This window comes from Dreissena polymorpha, chromosome 4 (assembly GCF_020536995.1).
Source record: "Dreissena polymorpha isolate Duluth1 chromosome 4, UMN_Dpol_1.0, whole genome shotgun sequence".
Lineage (NCBI taxonomy): Eukaryota > Metazoa > Mollusca > Bivalvia > Myida > Dreissenidae > Dreissena > Dreissena polymorpha.
In genome coordinates, this window is record NC_068358.1 from 129,734,997 (window position 1) to 129,758,685 (window position 23,689).

The following is a 23,689-nucleotide window of genomic DNA, read 5'->3' on the forward strand; positions in this document are numbered from 1 at the left end:
TAATTATTTGGGAAATAGGGTTTTCAACCATTGCCTTTGAAATATAGGGTGATTTCATTATTGAAATAGGGTGAAATGCATACCTTAAAATCATTGCTGCTTTACTTCTGTTGAAGCTGCAAACTTGTATTGATTCAATAAAACTGTAATCATAATTAACTTTAATAAACTGATGTTTCATAATATCTTTAATCCTTGAAAAGTTTGCGATCGACTGATATTTTGGCGCAACAATCGCGAACGTCTTTCGACCTCTCTTAGGCATTTTTATTTCGCATCGTAATAGAAATTGAAAGTACAGACGCTTTACAAATACATTCACAATGAGCGACGGATTGAGTCAGATTAAAAACGCATGCATGTCGTCGTAAATAATTTGGTCAGACGTGTTACGATAATAATTCCTAAGAGAAAATACCGAAAGTGAGCAAAGCATTTTCGATCGAAGATATTGTATCGTATGCATCAAATTTGACGAATATGCGTAAAAGTCAAATTGGTTGCGTTTTCAATACGCATAATATTGTATTTATTTGCATTTTTAAACATTTTTACAGGGTGAAAGACGCAGATACGCAGATTATCTAGGGCACTGTAACACATTTATTTACAATGCTTTTTAGCTTACACATACCTGTTAAATTAATTTCATATAGCTTTTCAATTAACAAACGAACTATGAAACTTTAAATGAAAGTGAAGTGTTAAATTATACTTTATAAACAAATTTGAAATAGTTTTACATTGACAGTTATACACAGTTATGCACTATCTTGATAAGACTAAATAGTCTTTATATCTATAGAATTTTACGTTTTGTTACTTCCTGATTTAAGAAAGGTTAAATTGTGGAGTGGGAAAGTTTATATTGGATTTAGTGTATATCAGGGTTGTATTGTTTGTTAATTATCGACTTATTGAGATCAATAACGTTACAGATGCTAAAATTACTTAAAATAAGTATGAAATCTATGCTAAACAGGGAAGAAACAGTACATGTAAATAGATTATTTTGTTAATGCTGATGGCAGCAGCTGTGTGGTTGTAAACTGTAAAACCCTGACATTTACATTATTGACAGCTAAATTTAAACTCCAAGCCCTTGGTCACTTGACAACTTTATAAACAGCATTTTGTGTGCAGATAGACGTAGCATATTTAGAAGCAGTAATAAGGATGCATGTGAAGTAATTACAGACTCAATATTAATTGTGTATTGAAGCGCTGTCCAGTCTTTAAACTGATATTGTAGTCATATACTGGAGTGAAATTAGTATAGTGATTACATAACTGTGTCATCTAGTGAGTTTAGTATACAAATCACAAAATGGCGACAGGTTCAGTTTATACAAGTTCAGATTTAATGATGGACTATAGTTGTGATGCTTGCAAAGAGAAACATATTGACGAAAGTGCAGTGTCTTTCTGTAAAACATGTACAAAGCTGTTTTGTGGCAAATGTATTAACCTGCATAGCCAGTTATATGAAAAACATGTCTCATTTGGGAGAGGAGATATGAACCAATGGCCTCTCAGTAAGACAACAGAGGAGTTCCTACAGATTTGTGAGATCCACAAAGACGAGACGCTGAAAATGTTTTGTCAAGACCACAGTCAACTCTGCTGCACTAATTGTGTACTACTAAGTCACAGGTATGTCATCAATATTATTATGTTCCTTGAAATTTTGTATAATTCTTATCATATTTTGTACAAACTAGTTACAAATGATAATTTTAAATACAGTTGTTAACATTCAAGTGTTTTGAATGTCCATTTTTCCGTCTTTCACATAAGTTTCAAAAACGGAAGGCCAAATTGAAAAATGTAACAAATATTAATCTTACTTCTTGCTATTGGCTGCATTATCTATATATACTTTAGTACTGTATATAGTTACTACTTTATACGTTAACATTTACCAGTGTGTTTGAGTTTGAAAAGGTTGTATCACTCTAGCTCTGATGTGTATAAAAGCTGGCCACATGTCTGTTAGTCAAATCAAACAACTGAATCATAGGATTTCTCAAAAAGTACTGATGGTACTATCATGAAACTTGGTCTACTTAAAACAGGCAATGCCAGGAATATGCTAAACCATTAGTGTTTCTACAGGGGTCAAAAGTCAGGTTATTGATACTAAAAATAGAACAAAACTTGATATTTTCCTTAAATGTAAATAATATATAATCATGAAATCCAGTATACACTTAGACTAGGTTTGCCATCTGTCTGTCTGTTTAGCCCTTCCTATGGTCATCAGCTTACCCCGGTATGTGTCTGTCCATCAGCGAAACTAAAATAATTTGAATATTACATAAGATATAATAAAAAAATGACAGGATTATTAATTTTGTGTGAGGTCAAATTTTAGATGATTCTTATTTAAAATAGAATACCACTAAATTCTGCAATAATTGAAAAAAGTACCTAATATCGTCGCTTTCGTTCTCAAACCTCGTAGCTCCAAAATTTTCATTTTTTTCTCGACTTTTTGGAATACATGTATATGAAGTCTGGCGCGTGTTTTGTGCTATATCTCGTAGCTCTGAGCCAATCAGAGCCCATGAAAAAGCCACGTGACGAAATGCTGTAGCTTGATTGGTGGCTTTTTTTTGTCGGGCGAAACGTCGTAGCGATTGTAGAAAAACATGAAATTGTGAAGTCGCGAATAAACAATAACAAAGTATGTTACATGGAAGTTAAAGGACATTCCGTTAATCGTAAGTAGTTACAATACTTATGAGAAATAAAACGCATGTTTTTGTTTGTAAGCAGTACTCATTATTTTAAAGCTATTACTGTTATTTGATGGAATTTCTGATTAATTATGATGCATTATGCGTACTCTATTAAATCATTTACTTAGAAAGCTATGTTTTTCTTTAAAATGATTTAATAACAATAAAATCAAGCATGTTTCAAAGCTACGTCATTTCATCCTGACAAATTGTGACGCGGCTGTTATTGCTACGTCATTTCACCTGTAGGTACGTCATTTCGTTTGGATAAAATTGACAAAAACGTTTTTATATTTGCAGCTACGAGGTTTCGGCGAACACATGGATTCTTCTCTACCAGCTTTGCTACGATTACCAGAGCATATACTAATTAAAATACTTTCACATATACCTAAACCTGACCTGCTGCTATATGTAAACATATCTTGTAAGCATTTAAATAATGTAAATGAGCACAATAACGCGCTTTGGAAAGATATAAGTCTTGACTTTCCGTTGTGTGGCGACAGTGGGACCCTCAAGCGAATTCTTAAGCACTCGCTTGGGTTCAGAACATTATTGTTACCACTCGCAGAACTTTCATGTCGGAGTGACGAACTTGACTTCTTGTTCACAACAAATCTATGTAACGCTAAATATTTGTACTGGTTGGATGTTAGCACAAGCAAAATATCTACGCCGTGTTTCTTACAATACTTGCCTAGTCTTGAAATTTTGAATGTATCAGAGTGTGTTAACCTTGTCGACAGTGACTTCCGAGTTATTGCTGAGGTAAACACACTTGACCAACTGTATCTCTCATATACAAGTTGTACTGCATCAACTGTAGTCGAAATTGGATCAGCACTGGAGTTGATGGTTTTTGATTTGTCGGGAATTCTTATTATCGTAGAACAGTGTGATTAAGTTATAAACCCGTACATGTACTATATTCAAGTATCCTTCGAACCAAACGAAACTTTGACTTCTATGGACCAATTGAAAGAAAAATGGATTGATTGTCAAATTACAATTAATATGAGGCGATAAAAATGTTCTCGCGAGGAAAACGTTTAGTTAAACTTGCATTAGAGAAAAAATTGGAACAAGACTTAAATGTCTCAGGTGTAAACATAGACAATGATAACGGTAAAATTGCAGACAGCGAAGCAACATTGCAGGAACCAGTTGATGTAAACAACAACTCAGAATCCGATCACGATGATGATGTACATGATCCTGATTATGTGCCTATTAAAAAAAAGAGAATGTTCAGTTTTCAAAGTATTGTGAGTTGTGAGTTTTTGAAAATAGATGACACTATGTCGGATTCATACTCCTGTGATTCCACCTCGGACACAGAAACCTGTCAAACATTTATTGCTACTAAAGTACAGGATTTAGATAAAGTTAAGGCACATTCGATGTTAAATGCAACACTAATAGAATAGAATAGATCCCGATTTAATTTTTATGTACCTCAATGTTATGGCTTTACTAGTTCTTCATTTTTCTACAATGGTATTACGGATTGGAATGCATTACCCGATAATATAAAGTACATCGAATCGAAATTTACTTTTAAGAAACTTGTTAAGACACATCTATTAAATGAAGTAAGACGAGAATTCCATGTATTTTTACTTTTAGATCTGTTTTATTTTATGTAATTCATTATTTTTTATGTTATTTATTTGTGTCAGTGTATTATCATGTCAACTTTTGAAAGATTCACTTAATTTGTAGAAGAAATAATGTGTAGGATCTATCGATTCTATATTAAGAACTGAAAAAACAATATATTTATAGTCACTTATAAGATCTGTTTGACTAAACCCAGGGACCCCGTTGGAAATAAGCGTTTTCATGTTTACATGTCTAAGCTTTACGAGTTATCCTGTGTATACATCATGTCGTAATCTTATTTGGATCTGTTGTAAATGGCACCATTCATGTAATGCATGTTTCTGAATATGATAATAATGCAATCAATACGTTATTTATTGCCTTGATTGCATTGAATTGTAAATTGCTTGACATGTATGCACAAATAAAACAAACAAAAATAAAACAAACAAACACTATCAGGACATAATGAAGACTTGATTCCGACAAAAAGTGTAAGACATTTTAGTGATATTATGATAGGCTCAGAATCGAATAAAAATGTAACAGAACATGATTCAAATGTAAAAGAACATGGTGCAAAGTTAAAAGAACATGGTGAAAATGTATCAGAACATGATGTAAATGTAATAGAACATGGTGCAAATGCAATAGTACATGGTGCAAATGTGACAGAACATGATGCACAAGTAACAAATAGAGATAGTCATCAAATTGACCATGAGGAGTTAGTAGAATCAAATGGAAAATTACATCTGCGAAACAAAATTTAATCTATGAAATCAACAAAGTAGAGAAACATAAATCTACGAGAACATGGTAAATACGTAGGCAAAAAGAAAACTGAAAGTGGGAGAAAATAATACGTTGTTGAAAAGCCTGATAGAATTTTGACTGAAAGTAAATGTGGTAAAAAATGTCGTAATTATAAAGAAGGGCGCAAATGTATGGATGTTACAGAGGTAGACAGGCAAGCAATTTTTTCAAAGTTTTGGTACACTATGAGTTGATCCGAAAAATGGTATATGTGGTGAATTTGGTTGAACGCGTAAGAACACCTGATGGCAGTAAGAGGAGAGAGTACTTGTATAAGTATTTTCTTAGAATTGGTGAAAGTAGGTTAACAGTTTGCAAAGAAATGTTCCTAGCTACACTAGGCATTGGCGAAAAAATGATGTATGAATGGATTAAGAATGTTGATTATGGTATGCCCTCCCCACCAAGAGACAATGAAAACGAAAACGAACGAAACGCAAAAAGGGAGGTCAAGGAATTCGCTAGACAATTCTTAGACTCTTTGCCAAAAGTCCCTTTACATTATTGTCGGGCATCAACTAGTAGAGAATACATTGAACCGACATTTACCTGTTTTGCAGATTTGTATAGATAATATTTACGCGTATGTGCAGTTGAGTCAAAAGAAGCTTGGAGTCGAACAGTGTTCACTTACTTGGTAAACAGTATGAACCTTCACATTTATAAACCCATAAAGGATCTGTGTGATACCTGTACTGGTCATACTGCGGGAACGGTAACCGATTGTGACTATGACGAACATATATAAAAGAAAAACGATGCCAACCTGTCTAAAGAGTCGGACAAGAAAGCAGCATCTGAAAGTGATGGTAAAATATTAATAATCACAGCAGACTTACAAAGTCTACTTCTCTGTCCTAAACTTAACGCAAGTTGCCTCTATTACAAAACTAAATTATCATGCTATAATTATACAATATTTGATTTGGTATCACGAGCTGCCGTCTGTTATTTCTGGCATGAGGTAGACGGAGAACTTACGGCAAATAATTATACTTCGTGCCTAATCGACTACCTTGAATACCATGTGCTATCAGGAACTGAAAAAGTTAAAATATATACAGACGGATGTGGATACCAGAATAGAAATGCTACACTTTCTAATGCACTATCAGCTTTCGCAAAACGTAAAAAGGTCGTTATAGAACACAAATACCTAGAAAAGGGGCATACCCACATGGAATGTGACTCAATGCACAGTGTCATAGAAAGACAAATACGACATAGAGACATCCATGTTCCCTGTGATTATGTTACCCTTATACGGTCAGCACGTAAAAATGTGCCATATACTGTGAAGTACCTTGACTACACGTTTTTTTCTGATTATAGTGAACTAAACGAGTACAAGTCGATACGTCCAGGAATAGGAGTCGGGTCAAAAACAGTAAATGATATACGGGTACTACTGTACTCTGTAGATGGCGGTATTTAATACAAAATAGATTATGAAGATGAGTTTGAATTACTACCTGCGAGAAAGACAAACAAACCTGGTTTGTAAGATAAACCGCCTCGGTTGTATTCTGGGAAATTGCCACTCAAACGGACCAAATATGACCACCTACAAGAGATCAAGAACGTTCTTCCCATAGATTATCACAAGTTCTATGATGATCTTCCTGTCAGTTAAACGTAAAATATTATATGTGATTCCGTAATCTCTCTGTTAACAGGTAGACAATTATTAGTTTCTGGTGTAAGCAAGACTAGTTATGCAAATTGTTATATCCACGTACATTTTAAAATTAAGTGTGAATATTTTTGATTATTACCTATCAATCTGTGAGTTCAAAATTCATTATAAATCTGAAAAATATTGTGAAATGCAAAATAGCATCACTTCTATTGTTCATGTTGTATTGTGCTTAGAGTTGATGGAGCAGTTGACGAGCTATAAAGTTGTATGATTATGAAACGAAATAGTCAGGTAACCAGTTTTATTACAAAATTATTATTCACTGACATGTAATTATGTCTCCCGATATTATATGTCTGCCTTAAGTGTATTGTTATTATATGTCTGCCTTACGTGTCTTGTCCACTCCATATCTCCTGAACCCTTGGTTTTTAAGTCTAGTTGTGCTTTCCGCTAAATAACTTCAAATCCAATGGTCCAATTTTAATGAAACTACATTCAGGGAGACGTATGTTTTGGTACAAAAAGGCTTCTAGTTATAACTGTTTCCGAGTTCGTGCATTTGATGTTTAGTTTTCAGTTATTGTTAAAATTACAACACTTTGATTATAAATTCTATATTTTATGACTGGAGTTTTAATCTAAATACAATCTCATTACAGATTGCTTACGTGTAACTTTATGAATAATTCTGATGTCAATTTGTTTCATCCAAAAACATTTGGTGTTTTTTTTTTAAATCCTACTGGCTGATATGTGTTTGGGTTATATAAATACATTTTAAAGTATTTTAATTGGTGTCAGCAATAACAATTGTTAATAGCATTCCGATTGTTTATATTGTTTTTTATATTGTTTAGCATTGAAAACGCTTTAATATAAGTTAAATTGTAACGTTCACAAATTTGTAATAAAGTTACTTGATAACAGTATTCTTTGTTTAACTTATTTACGCTTCATTGTGTGTGTTCTTCTTTCCCCATTCAACATCATCGTCTTGACAGCACCTTGTGATACTTAAAACTAAGAGCTCTAAAAGCCCGAAAGGATTTTCGTGTCCGAATTTGGTTTCACACTCTTTGCAAGCGAGACAATGTATTAATTCGTTCTGTAAAATGGAGTGAAGCAAACTGTTTCATATGAGTGTCCTATTAGGATGAATTGTCGTACCTCATAAAAATTACAAAACTGTGGTGACGAAATAACGTAGCTGCCATTTCTAAATTATCAATATGACTTACGCGTCTACGACTAATACCATATTTTGCAGCTTCATTTGTTTGGTATTTTTACAAAATTTCAATTTCTAAAACATTGTTATAAAACAATGTGGCGGTTTTTCTCTCTCCTGAAAAGTTTGCATTTTGTAGCTACGAGGTTTGAGAACGACAGCGACGATATATAATCATGAAACTTGGTATACAGATTTGATTATGAAATTAATCACTTGTACATATAAAAGGAAATATGCGCAATCTGATAGATATGGGTTTTCAATTAGAGGGGATGTCTGTATTGATTACAATACTGTCCGAGCCTCCTTATTTGATTTCAACTTTAAGTTTCAGCTCATTGTTCTAAAATTTGTCAAACAATCATAATGATTGTTGTTTTTGTTTCAGACAGTGCAATGGGGTGACACTGTTATCAAAGACAGTTAAAAGTCACTCAGCAGATCTGCAGCAGTTGGCAGTTAAGATTGGAACTATCTTGGAAGAACTGAAACAGCTTCGAAGTTCAAGAGAAGACAGCATTAAGTCTGTGGAGGACTCATTCAGGGAACAACTACAAGAAGTCAGAGATGTGCGACAGAAATTAAATGCTGCTTTAGATGAACTAGAAAATGTGACTATGAAAGAACTGGAAGATATGAGGACTGCACTGCAAGCCGCCCTCAAGATAGACGTCGACAACTGCAACAGACTGAAGGATGAACTGAAACAACTTAGTGAAGCTGTACATGGCCTTGCTGATAAGAGCATGGAGGAGCTCTCGTTCATAGCTGCCATGAAATGTCTGGCCAAGATTCAGGAGACAGAAACATATCTGAAGGATAACTGTGTTAATATGGAATGTTCAATAATATTCAAGTCAAACAATGACATTGAAAAACATTTGCTGAAACATTTGGGTCTGGGGAGGGTCGTAGAAGGTAGTCAGTCACTGGCATTAAAATTGAATCAAGACAAGGTGATCACTTGGAAGGGGAAGTCAAAGCATGTTGTGCTAATATTAACTGACTCAAGTCAAACTTGCAAGATCACAGGCATCTGTAGTCTCCCTAGTGGCCAGATTGTTATTGCAGATCAAGAGAATAAAAGAGTGAAGCTGTTAGACCAGCAGTACAATGTAGTCAGTCACTGCAATCTGTCTGGTTTTCTAAGGGACATATGTCATATTACATGCAATGACATGGCAGTTACTGCGGAAGAAGGTCAGACAAGCAGTGTCCAGTTTATTTCTGTTTGCAAAGGGCAGCTGGTAAACAACAGGAAGTTTCAGTTGCAGCATGATATTGCTGGTATTGTCCATCACCAAGGAGCATTGTATATCACCTCTCGCACTGCTCTGTACCATTACACCCTGACTGGGAGGCTTGTGAAAAAGATCTATGAGGACCTATCAGGTGGTGACACAGGTAAAAGCATTTTATAAACAAGCAATTAAACACTGAAGATAATTACTTAAATTGATTTTAAAGCCTCCTGCACAACAAAGACGCAAAGGGGAATATAATGGAATCATGTTGTTTTTCTGGGCATCCAGGGCATGTCTTGACATCTATAAAACTCCATATAAAAAGTCCATAGATCTAATTGCAAGGAATTGTAATTTGTATTGCTCAGAAGCTGTAACATATTTATTAATGAATTGCCCTGGTAAATTCTAATTTTGATATGCACTTTTAACAACAGCCATACTATGTGACCATCATAAGCAGGTGTGCAATTGACAGGCGGCTGGTCCGATGAAAATGTTTTTCCCCAAGCATTACATTCTCCAGCATGGATGAATTTTCAAATAACATGATTGAGGAAAGAAGTCAGATAAGACAGAGTGTCATGTGAGAATCAGGTCCCTGGTCAAAGGTCAAATTAAGTAAATTTGCTCTCAACACTTTCCTGGAGCAGAACTTGTTAAAGCATAGGTGTATTTTCAAATAATTTGTCAAAATTGATGAAAGAGTCAGTACTTAAAACGTAAAGGAAACAGTTCAAGGTAAAACATGGAATGCAACTCTGAACACATTGATGGGTGAAACATTTGTACAGATTGTAGCGAATAACACCCAAGCCTCAACATCAAGTTCACAATTTAAGGCCAAAGGTCAAAACATATACATGTAATACAGTCTAACAAGAATTTACAAAATCTCGGCAGGGTTTTTAAGCCTAAAGAGATGGAGTGTGGCACATAAGAACAAAGTCCAAAGTTCAACTTTTAAGATCTTTATTTAAATCACCACATAAATGCATGCACAGTAATTAAACCATAATGTGAATTTACTGATTTGTTTAAAGTCTGATATAAAGTTATTTATTGTTTGATGAAAAATGTTATGAGAAAATTATTCTTATTAATATTGCATAACTGTATTTGTAAATGTTTTTCAGTGTGGAAGTGTGCTATGAGTCCAATGGGTGACAGGATCTATGTCATCAACAGTGACCATCACAAGCTCCTCACACTGTCCCCAGATGGTACTCTGATATCCACATTCACTGATCCTGAACTAGTACATCCATGGGGTGTGCATGTTACACCAGTAGGTCAAGTGGTGGTATGTGGGTTCACCTCCTATAGCCTCATACAGATGGACAGAGAAGGCAGGAGAAAAATAGCTACTGTAGCCACTAAGAAAGATGTTATGGACTTCCCAATGTCAGTTTGCTACAATATCAACAGGAATACAATCATTGTGGGAATGTTAAAGAACACCAAAATACTTGTGCTTAACTGCATTAGTTAGTTTTTTCATGAATTTTCAAATATTATGTACATCGTATTTGTCTGTTTGTACATCAATCTTGATGATATAATAAAGAAAACTTGAATTAATATGCAACATTAACATATTTTGTAGTCATTTTCAATAGTCTAAACTTGTATTGTGAACAATTTTTTTTATTTATTTGGTTAAGTGTATGGTTTGCCTTTGATCAATTCAAATCCAAACAATGTATGCTGAACAAAAAGTGTCCCATGTCATTTTATAACGTGTCCATTTCATCATCGTAACATGCAAACATGACATAAACTGTGATGTAGATTTATTGGCTACAGCTAATAATGTTTTGCTGAGCACACATGTCTGCAATGTGTAATCACAGGCACTTGTTTCTATTTAAATCACCTTTGCCATTTTGTTTACCAAAAATGAAAGTAACTCTGTTTTTTATGCCCCCCTTCGAAGAAGAGGGGGTATATTGTTTTGCACATGTCGGTTGGTCCGTCGGTCGGTCCGTCCACCGAATGGCTTCCGGATGATAACTCAAGAACGCTCACGCCTAGGATCATGAAACTTCAAAGGTACATTGTTCATGACTTGCAGACGACCCCTTTTGATTTTCAGGTCACTAGGTCAAAGGTCAAGGTGACTCAACACAGAAATGTGGTTTCCGGATGATAACTCAAGAACGCTTACGCCTAGGATCATGAAACTTCATAGGTACATTGATCATGACTCGCAGATGAACCCTATTGATTTTCAGGTCACTAGGTCAAAGGTCAAGGTCACGGTGACTAGAACCAGTAAAATGTTTCCCGGATGATAACTCAAGAACACTTACGCCTAGGTTCATGAAACTTCATAGGTATATTGATCATGACTCGCAGATGACCCCTATTGATTTTCAGGTCACTAGGTCAAAGGTCACGGTGACTTGACACAGTAAAATGGTTTCCGGATGATAACTCAAGAAAGCTTACGCCTAGGATCATGAAACTTCATAGGTACATCGATCATGACTCGCAGATGACCCCTATTGATTTTCAGGTCACTAGGTCAAAGGTCAAGGTCACAGTGACAAAAAACGTATTCACACAATGGCTGCCACTACAACTGACAGCCCATATTGGGGGCATGCATGTTTTACAAACAGCCCTTGTTCCACTTGATTCCTCAAATTAAAAAATGATATGGCCACTTTTCTTGATCTTAAGCATTTGCCGCCTATTGCAGTGGGAGCCTTGATTACGTGGGAAATATAACAAGTTTGAACGTTTTTCCAGAATCTGATTTTTATATTGAAAAGAGTTTCACAAACATGTTTCTTCGGTGAGCCTCCCCAAGGTGCTTGCAGTTGGCTTTAATATATACAGAGGGGGTAATCAGGTGACAAACTAGATGGCAATATCCATACTGAGACAAGTATTTTTGAAGATTTATACCCTTTATTACTTGCATTAATTGTTTAAATGCCACTCAATTTCCAGCCATATCAGTTTTAAAGATATTAGCGTTTATTTTGTATTAATATTTGCTTGTTATCTCAACTTAAATTGCTGTGAATTTTCTTAGCAGGAGCTGTAATTTTGTGACTGCTCAGAAATTTCTCAGCATGTAAAGTCAAGATATAGATTGAATATCAATAACAAGGAATGCTATTTTATTTGTATACGCAAAATATTTTACAAATGGATCATATTAAGCCACAATAAAAAGGTTAGTTAATTACATGTATTGAGCTGGAAAAAATAGGTCAATACATACCTATTTGTTAATACATTTCAACCTGACCCGAGTATACCGGTTACCGGGCTATAGCGGTCAGTCTAGATTTCCCCATACGAAAATCATTCTACATTACACCGGAGTATAATGCTCACCTAGCTATAGCATATATGATTAAGGTTTAATGCTTTTGTTAACACATGTAAACGCATATATAGCTCATAGCTTGAGCACATGACAAAGTCAAAAGATCTTCATCTCTGTGAACAACACTTAGCAAGTAAGTGTTGTTATTTGAGGCGATAATTTATTGAAGGGTTATTGATTGTCTATTTTGGCAAAACAGATATTAAATTACAACTTGTATAACAAAGTTTTGGCATGTATGCAAGTATCATAAAATGATTTGCTTATTTAAAATAAATTGTGGAAATTGTTTGTGGTTGTTGGAATGAAAATGATGTTTGTGTGATGTTTGTGTGAAAATAAATTTTGAAAAGATTTGGGTAAATTATTCTGTTTCTTTGAAAGCAGATAGTCACCTTAGCACCCAGCTGACAACGTTGACCACTTCCCTCACTTGCCTAGGTCACAGGTAGGAGTGTATTATGAACATGTATATAAATGATTCACCTGACAAGTTATATCTTGACTCAGATATTTGACATTGCAATTCAGCATAAACTGACATAAACGAACATGCATAAATGCAAGTAAAAGAACTGGAGAATGAAATGATGAAGATTGAGTACAAATAATAGTTTAATCAAAGCACTGAAAGTACTGGTTTGACGATGCTTTTGAAGAGGATGGATATATAGAGGATATTTGTTGGATTCGGCGGAATATCGATTTTCCCAGAAAAACAGCGAAAAATATAGGTATTTTCACTCTTATTTTTTACTGTTTAAAACAGTGAAATACCAGTTTATTTCACTGATATTTCTGAATAAATCACCGGAAAGCATAAAATAAATAAACATCCATTTAAGTTTATCTACATCACCGCAATTGTGTAATTTTTATTGCTTGTCATTTATCCATAGGTCAATAGTTAATGGTTGTGGTGCAATCGTTTCCGTTCTTGGACACTGCACTCCCTTCAATGAGATTTATTTACCTAAATATCTCATATTTGAACTTACAATTCTTTTGGGAGTAATGGTACAGACAACTGGATAAAACAGCAACAATATGCTAACCCATTATTTTTCGAGGAATATAATTGAGAATTCCTGTGCTAGCCCCCAATCACAGTATGTTGGGGTATAATAATAGTCAACTTTTGTTTTTCTTCTCAAAAGATTGTTGTAGATTATAAGTTGAGGAATATATCATCCAAGACTACAACTTTTAGAAAGCCATTTTTTTCATTTATTTTTATTGATAAACAAGGTTTTGTAACAATCTATACTATACATAGATAGCTTTAACAGCACAATGTGGCTCACCTGAAACTGATCGTTTCCTAGTGGTGTAAACTAATTTTTCATGAAGATCTAGAAAAAAAAGGCATTGTGAGTATGAACAAACTATTTGCGTCTATCCGGTCTAGTTGAGCCTTATAACCGAGTTCCTACTTTTATTTATTTGAACATTCTGATCAACTGCCATGAAGATCAGGTAAAAAACGTAAGTGTTAACATAGATTTTAATGATTTTAGTTATTGATCAAATGCTTGGAAGCACATGACCCACTTTGGAACGTGACCTGTTAATCACTGAGACTAGACCTTGTGACCTAAATGTTGAATATGCTACTTTCAAGCTTGACTTTGAAATCATTTAAAATAATGTTCTAACCAATTTACAAGTGGATCAGAGACAGAAAGTGACCACTAAAGTATTTACAGACCTTTTCTTATATTTGACCTAGTGCCCTAATTGTTGATAGAATATGAAACCCAAAATGACATAAAAGTGACTAGTTTAATACGAATCTGGCAAAGAGGTGACACTCAAATTTAAACATTGTAAAATTATATCTTATGTGTTCACAATAAACTTTGGATAAAATACAACAGACAAAGAGTGTTAACAAAAACTCATCTTGTCACATCATAACAAGTGAGCAAAATAATCCAAACTATGACATCATATAATTGCTCAGTTACTTCCAATAACAATACAAGGGCTGTTTGTAAAACATGCATGCCCCCCATATGGGCTCTCCGTTGTAGTGACAACCATTGTGTGAATATGATTTTTGTCACTGTGACCTTGACCTTTGACTTAGTGACCTGAAAATCAATAGGGGTCATCTGCCAGTAATGATCAATGTACCTATGAAGTTTCATGATCCTAGCCATAAGCGTTATTGAGTTATCATCCGGAAACCATTTAACTATTTCGGGTCACCATGACCTTGACCTTTGACCTAGTGACCTGAAAATCAATAGGGGTCATCTGGGAGTCATGATCAATCTACCTTTAAAGTTTCATAATCCTAGGAATAAGCGTTCTTCAGTTATCATCTGGAAACCATTTTACTATTTCGGGTCACCGTGAACTTGACCTTTGACCTAGTGACGCGTTCTTGAGTTATCAACCGGAAACCATTTTACTATTTTGGGTCAACATGACCTTGACCTTTGACCTAGTGACCTCAAAATCAATAGGGGTCATCTGCAAGTCATGATCAATGTACCTATGAAGTTTCATGACCTTAGCCATTAGCGTTCTTGAGTTATCATCCGGAAACCATTTTACTATTTCAGGTCTCCGTGACCTTGACCTTTGACCTAGTGACCTGAAAATCTATAGGAGTCAACTGAGAGTCATGATCAATCTACCTATCAAGTTTCATGATCCTAGGCATAAGCGTTCTTGAGTTATCATCCGGAAACCATTTTACTATTTCGGGTCACCGTGACCTTGACCTTTGACCTAGTGACCTGAAAATCAATAGGGGTCATCTGCGAGTCATGATCAATGTACCTATGAAGTTTCATGATCCTAGGCATAATCGTTCTTGAGTTATCATCCGGAAACCATTTTACTATTTCGGGTCACCGTGACCTTGACCTTTGACCTAGTGACCTGAAAATCAATAGGGGTCATCTGCCAGCCATTATCAATCTACTTACGAAGTTTCATGATCCTAGGCAAAAGCGTTCTTGAGTTATCATCCGGAAACCATTTTACTATTTTGGGTCACTGTGACCTTGACCTTTGACCTAGTGACCTGAAAATCGATAGGCGTCATCTGCCAGTCAAGATCAATCTACCTATCAAGTTTCATGATCCTAGGCCTAAGCGTTCTTCAGTTATCATCCGGAAACCATTTTACTATTTCGGGTCACCGTGACCTTGACCTTTGACCTAGTGACCTGAAAATCAATAGGGGTCATCTGCGAGTCATGATCAATCTACCTATCAAGTTTCGTGATCCTAGGCCTAAGCGTTCTTGAGTTATCATCCGAAAACCATTTTACTATTTCGGGTCACCGTGACCTTGACCTTTGACCTAGTGACCTGAAAATCAATAGGGGTCATCTGCGAGTCATGATCAATGCACCTATGAAGTTTCATGATCCTAGGCCCAAGCGTTCTTGAGTTATCATCCGGAAACCGACCGACAGACCGACCGACAGACAGACCAACATGTGCAAAGCAATACCTTCCCTTTCTTACTACAGGCTGTTCTAAAACAAGATAGCCCTGTATCGCTCACCCAAAACTCCTTCTATAGTGTCAAAAACTTGTGTATGATTTGACTAAGTTGTAATCTAGCTTTAGCCTGCACATGACCAACTTGCAAATTCAGCTTTTGATTTGATTAAGATGGTCATTGTAAGCAATTTTCATGAAAATCAGGAAGAAAATGTGACCTGTAGAAAGGTAAAGGAAGTTTTCTATATTTTGACCTAATGACCTAGTTTTTCACAAACTACCATTTTTCAAACTGAAACTTTATTTCATAGAGATAACATTCTGTCTAATTTTCATGAAGATCTCAAAGAAAATGTGACCTCTGGAGTGTTCACTAACCTTTTCTGTGATTTGGTTTGTTGACCTAGTTTGAACCACATATGACCTACTTTCAAACTTAACCTAGAATTGACCGAGATGAACATTAACCAACATAAGACAAACAAGGGCTGTTTGTAAAACATGCATGCCCCCCATATGTGCTGTCAGTTGTAGTGGTAGCCATTGTGTGAATATATTTTTGTCACTTTGACCTTGACCTTTCACCTAGTGACCTGAAAATATAGGGATCATCTGCCAGTCATGATCAATTTACCTATGAAGTTTCATGATCCTAGGCCTAACCATTCTTGAGTTATCATCAGGAAACCTTTTTACTGTTATGAATCACTGTGACCTTGACCTTTGACCAAGTGACCTGAAAATCAATAAGGGTTATATACCAGTCATGATTAATGTACCTATGAAGTTTAATGTTCCTAGGCGTAAGCATTTTTGAGTTATCATCCGGATATTATTTTACTGTTTTGAGTCACTTTGACCTTGACCTTTGACCTAGTGACCTAAACATCAATAGGGGTAATCTGCAAGTCATTATCAATGTACCTATAGAGTTTCATAATCCTAGACGTAAGCATTCTTGAGTTATCATCCGGAAATCATTAAACTGTTTTGACTCACTGTGACCTTGACCTTTGACCTAATGACCTGAACATCAATAGGGGTCATATGCCAGTCATGATCAATGTACCTATGTAGTTTAATGATCCTAGGCCTAAGCATTCTAGTCACTGTTACCTTACCCTTTTATCTAGTGACCTGAAAACCAATAGGGTTCATTTGCCAGTCATGATCAATGTACCTATGAAGTTTCATGATCCTAGACGTAAGCATTCTTGAGTTATCATCCGGAAATCATTAAACTGTTTTGACTCACTGTGACCTTGACCTTTGACCTAATGACCTGAACATCAATAGGGGTCATATGCCAGTCATGATCAATGTACCTATGTAGTTTCATAATCCTAGGCCTAAGCATTATAGTCACTGTGACCTTACCCTTTTATCTAGTGACCTGAAAAGCAATAGGGTTCATCTGCCAGTCATGATCAATGTACCTATGAAGTTTTATGATCCTAGGCCTAAGCGTTCTTGAGTTATCATCCGGATACCATCTGGTGGACGGACCAACTGACGGACTGTGCGACATGCGCTAAACAATATACCCCGAACAAGCCACATATAAATGCAGCATAACACATTCTAAAAGTAAAAGACATCTGTGCAATGATATCTTTTTTTCAAATGGTAAGATGAACAAACACGAGGGCTTGAAAGGCCCAAAGTCGTTCACCTGAGATAACTAGATATTATTGGGACAAATATTGTGACCAAAATTCTTGAAGATCGGAAAATAAATGTGACCTCTCGGGTGTCTCAATGTTTTACTATAGCAATATAAGGAAAAATGCCCCACCCCCTGGCAGCCATGTTTTTCAACCAATTGTAACCATTTTCGAACTGATCCAAGATATCATTGAGACTTATATTCTGGCCAAATTTTATGAAGATTGGAATATAAACGTGGCATCCACAGAGTTAACAAGGCAAATGTTGACGGCTCACGATGGCCATAAAGCGATCACAAAAAGCTCACCATGAGCACGTTGTGTGATTACACTCAATGCGTTCACATTTTCTCACAGGCTTTGCCCATGACCTTTATAGTATGGATGGCTTTGTTATTATTTATTGATATCATGTACCTGCAATATTGTGTGTATGTTTACAATACACAAAGCATATGACATAAATAGACTAATTGAGCTTATAATAATCTGATTACTATAGCCAGGTCAATTAAGGACTTAAAAAACATTTTTGTTGTCCTGATTTCATGAAAACTTGAGATATTTATGCACATAGAGTTTCAAGATATGGGATTATCTACAAATAAAAAGTATTTTTGATCTGTGTTGTGAAGGCTCTTTTTCCTTGACTGTCAAAGTGAAATTTCCATGTGAAAAGGATGTCAATTTTTTCATTCAACCATTGTGTATAAAGAACCGTTCTGCATATAATTTGCCATTTTGATAGGAGATGACCAGGGTGACAGAGAAAAGGGATATGCATTTCAGATCTGGTCAGGACTCCATATAAAAGTGGTTATATTAAAAAATGTTTAATTACCATATGGCCACGGACTCTAGATCTCCGTGACATGACTAAGGTTCTAAATTAATCTAGTATGAACATTTGAACTATATCTTTTAAAAACAATTAAAAAATAATATTTGATGTACAAATTTAATCTACCAATGTGTACAGATACTACTTAACATATATTTGACTGTATTGAATGAAGGAACTAGTAAAAAATATCCATTAGAAAAAGAGATCAGGATATGAAATATTCATTGCCTGAAGCAAAGACCCTTGAGCTATGTTTATATATCTTTAAACACACTGATTGAAGAAGTAAAACAATACATTGATACAACAGAGGTGAAATCAACCCCTCTGAACAATATGATACATAATTATGTATCATATCTTTTTATCTGGATCTGGATAGGTACACAGCAGGATGTTTAGGTGTGCGGGCTGCGGGAGAGATATAGGAGTTTCATATATTTTGGATTTAATTTAATTCACTGAAATTCATCACTGAAGTTACAGTATGATCTCATTTGATATAGATGTACATGATTGTATCAAGCAAAATATATTAAATAATTATCAGTATTAATTCACTGTCATGATTTCAGTATCATTAAAATCAGTAAAGTCTATCATTCATATGCATCAATTTTGTAAATATCAATATAAGTAAACTACATGAAAACATTTTTGAAACAAGGGCTGTTTGTAAAACATGCATGCACCCCATATGGACTGTCAGTTGTAGTGGCAGCCATTGTGTGAATACGTTTTTTGGAACTGAGACCTTGACCTTTGATCTAGTGACCTGAAAATCATCTGCGAGTCATGATCAATGTACCTATGAAGTTTCATGATCCTAGGCGTAAGCTTTCTTGTGTTATCATCCGGAAAACATTTTACTCTGTCAAGTCATCGTGACCTTGACCTTTGACCTAGTGACCTGAAAGTCAATAGGGGTCATCTGCGAGTCATGATCAATGTACCTAAGAAGTTTCATGATCATAGGCGTAAGCATTCTTGAGTTATCATCCGGAAACCATTTTTCAAAGTTGAGTCACTGTGAACATGACCTTTGACCTAGTGACCTGAAAATCATTAGGGATCATCTGCGAGTCATGATCAATGCATCTATGAAGTTTCATGATCCTAGGCATAAGCGTTCTTGAGTTATCATCCGGAAACCATTTTACTGTTTTGGGTCACCGTGACCTTGACCTTTGACCTAGTGACCTCTAAAGGGGTCATCTGAGAGTCATGATCTATGAAGTTTCATGATCCTAGGCATAAGCGTTTTTGAGTTATCATCCGGAAACCATTTTACTATTTCGGGTCACCGTGACCTTGACCTCTGACCTAGTGACCTGAAAATCAATAGGGTTCATCTGCGAGTCATGATCAATGAACCTATGAAGTTTCATGATCCTAGGCATAAGCGTTCTTGAGTTATCATCCGGAAACCGTGACCTTTGACCTAGTGACCTCAAAATCAATAGTGGTCATCTGCGAGTCATGATCAATGTACACATGAAGTTTCATGATCCTGGGCAAAAGCGTTCTTGAGTTATCATCAGGAAACCATTTTACTTTTCCGGGTCACCGTAACCTTGCTCTTTGACCTAGTGACCTCAAAATCAATATGGGTCATCTGCGAGTCATGATCAATGAACCTATGAAGTTTCATGATCCTAGGCCTAAGCGTTCTTGAGTTATCATCCGGAAACCATCTGGTGGACGGACCAACTGACGGACTGAGCAACATGCGCTAAACAATATACCCCGAACAAGCCACATAAGAAATGCAGCATAACACATTCTAAAAGTTAAAGACATCTGTGCAATGATATCTTTTCTTCAAATGGTAAGATGAACAAACAAGAGGGCCTGAAAGGCCCAAAGTCGTTCACATGAATTCTTGAAGATCAGAAAATAAATGTGACCTCTAGGGTGTAAACAATGTTTTACTATAGCAATATAAGGAAAAATGCCCCACCTCCTGGCAGCCATGTTTTTCAACCAATTGTTACCATTTTCCAACTGATCCAAGATATCATTGAGACTTATATTCTGGCCAAATTTTATGAAGATTGGAATATAAATGTGGAATCCAGCATTCTTGAGTTATCATCCGGAAACCATCTGGTGGACGGACATACGGACCGACATGTGCAAAACAATATACCCTCTCTTCTTCGAAGGGGGGCATAATAATACAGTAGAATGAACCAACAAGGGAGGCAACTTGTTATGTCACAATTTGGCAGTGTATAAAAAGTGGTACTTAATAATCTCGCTAAACATGGGTCTAAATTACCTTTAAAAGCTATTTTCTGATTGGATGAAACAGTCCGAAATCATGAAATAAATAAAGTCGAGATATTTATCTTGCGGAACATGCAATGCCATGCCGCATGCAAGCTATTTATAAAGTAAATATCGTAAATAAAAAAGTTTATGTTTTTTTTCGCGGTCATAGACAGTGTTCCTGGCTGAAAACGATGCAATATTACTTTTAAATCATTCATGCATTAGTTTTTAGCAAGAAAGAGGTAAAATATTAGTGTAAAACATAATTTTTTTTATTTAAACTTGTGTCTGCTACAATTTAACGAGTGGTTACGGAAATTACCGATTGTACAGATGTATCAACAGACATATGCAAAACGAAAGAATAGCTTGCATATTTCAAGTTTATCAGCCTTGAAATTACCTATTAATCAAATGAGAATCGAAATTATTAAAATATAAACCAGTAATGTTCATTTACACCAAAATCTTTGGGCACAACCATCATATTTTTGGAAACCGTGACGTATTGTTTTTCAGAAACCGACGATCGGTAATTTCCATAACCATATGGAAAATTTCATCACTGACAAGTTTCGTATCTAATGTTTTTCTCAAATATTATACCGCAAAATTATTGTATACCATTACACAAATGAATGGCAAGTTATAATTCCTTGATTTTGGGGAGGGACACTGTCTATAAATGCTAAAAAAAGCATAAAGGCTAAACTTAAGTGCATACAATATTGAACAAGAGCACCGCCATGCGGGTGCAGACCGCTCATCTATTTTCTTTTTAAAGGTGAAGGGACTCTCATTTTCAATCACAAAGGAGGGAGGGGTGGAGTGAGGAGGGGTGGAGTGAAGAGGGGTGTATAGTGTGGGGGCGTGGACATTTATATCATATTTTTTCAAAAAATGCGAAAAAAAAAATCGGGGGGGGGGGGGGGGTGATTCTTGGGTGCGATGGTTGGACGGTATTTCAAACATATAATAAAAATAAATATTTGTGTTTTTTAACCGTTTCAAAAAAAAAAATTGGGGTGGGGGGTGGGGGGGGGGTATAGTGTGAGGGTGTGGTGGTCATTAGTGAGATGATCTTAAAAAAAAAAAAAAAAAAAATTAGGGGGGGGATTCGGGGGGGGGGGGGGAGGTGGGGGGTATTCTTGGGTGCAATGGTTGGACGGTTTTTCAAACATAAAATAATAAAAATAAATATTTGTGTTTTTTAACCGTTTCAAATAAAAAAATTGGGGGTGGGGTGGGGTGGTGGTATAGTACAGTGTGAGGGTGTGGTGGTCATTTGTGAGACGATCTTAAAAAAAAATAAAAAAAATAGGGGGGTGGGATTCGGGGTGGGAGGGGGGAGGGGGGGGTGGGGGGGTATTCTTGGCTGCGATGGTTGGACGGTATTTCAAACATAAAACAAGGGCTGTTTGTAAAACATGCATGCCCCCCATATGGGCTCTCAGTTGTAGTGACAGCCATTTTGTAAATTTGTTTTTTGTCACTGTGACCTTGATCTTTGACCTAGTGACCTGAAAATCAAAAGGGGTCATCTGCGAGTCATGATCAATGTACCTATGAAGTTTCATGATCCTAGCCATAAGCTTTCTTGAGTTATCATCAGAAAACCATTTTACTATTTCGGGTCACTGTGACCTTGACCTTTGACCTAGTGACCTGAAAATCAATAGGGTTCATCTGCGAGTCATGATCAATCTACCTATCAAGTTTCATGATCCTAGGCCTAAGCTTTCTTGAGTTATCATCGGGAAACCATTTTACTATTTCGGGTCACCGTGACCTTGACCTTTGACCTAGTGACCTCAAAATCAATAGGGGTCATCTGCGAGTCATGATCAATGTACCTATGAAGTTTCATGATCCTAGGCCAAAGCGTTCTTGAGTATCGTCTGACAACCACATGGTGGACGGACCGACCGACAGACCGACCGACAGACCAACATGAGCAAAGCAATATACCCCCTCTTCTTCGAAGGGGGGCATTATAATAAAAAGAAATATTTGTGTTTTTTAACCGTTTAAAAAAAAAATGTGGGGGGGTGGGGGGGTATAGTATAGTGTGAGGGTGTGGTGGTCATTTGTGAGATGATCTTAAAAAAAAAAATAGGGGGGGGATTCGGGGGGGGGGGTGGGGGGTATAGTATAGTGTGAGGGTGTGGTGGTCATTTGTGAGATGATCTTAAAAAAAAAATAAATAGGGGGGGAATTCGGGGGGGGGGGAGGGGGGGCGGGGTATTCTTGGGTGCGATGGTTGGACGTTATTTCAAACATAAAATAATAAAAATAAATATTTGTGTTTTTTAACTGTTCCAAAAAAAAACAAATTGGGAGGGTGGGGGGATAGGGGGGGGGGGGGGGTGATTCGGGGGGGGGGGGGGGGGGGGAGGGTGGGGGGAGGGGGAGGGGGGAGGGCACGGGGGATGGTTTGGGTGGAGTCCATTGTGGTATGTCAGGTAAGAGTAGTTTTGTCAAAGTATCAATCAAATCTAATCATAAATAAAGAAGTTATGGCATTTTTAGCAAAATTTAATAATCTGACCTTGAGAGTCAAGGTCATTCAAAAGTCAAGGTAAAATTCAACTTGCCAGGAACAGTAACCTCATGAAAGCATGAAAGTATTTGGAGTTTGAAAGCAATAGCCTTGATACTTTGCAAGTAAAGTGGATCGAAACACAAAATTTAACCATATATTCAAAGTTACTAAGTCAAAAAAGGGCCATAATTCCGTAAAAATGACAACCAGAGTTATGCAACTTGTTCTTTTACTGTACCATTATGATAGTTTGCGAGTGTTCCAAGTATGAAAGC

General features: G+C 36.2%; 2 protein-coding genes and 1 long non-coding RNA gene across 3 annotated transcripts in view; 2 read left to right on the forward strand and 1 right to left on the reverse strand.

Annotated features, from left to right (window-relative positions):
* LOC127876491 (uncharacterized) overlaps nt 1-16,332 on the reverse strand; it is a 180,464-nt gene extending 164,132 nt beyond the window's left edge. The window contains exon 1 of the long non-coding RNA XR_008047889.1: nt 15,268-16,332. This is a non-coding gene — a long non-coding RNA (uncharacterized LOC127876491). The remainder of the gene's footprint in view (nt 1-15,267) is intronic.
* LOC127876444 (ubiquitin carboxyl-terminal hydrolase 38-like) overlaps nt 1-23,689 on the forward strand; it is a 553,141-nt gene that overhangs the window by 81,662 nt on the left and 447,790 nt on the right. The gene's annotated exons all lie outside the window — the stretch shown is intronic.
* LOC127876453 (uncharacterized) lies at nt 854-12,913 on the forward strand. Its single transcript, XM_052421749.1, has 3 exons — nt 854-1,653; nt 8,424-9,439; nt 10,416-12,913. The coding sequence occupies exons 1-3, from the start codon at nt 1,328-1,330 to the stop codon at nt 10,769-10,771; spliced, it is 1,698 nt and encodes a 565-aa protein (XP_052277709.1). The 5' UTR covers nt 854-1,327; the 3' UTR covers nt 10,772-12,913.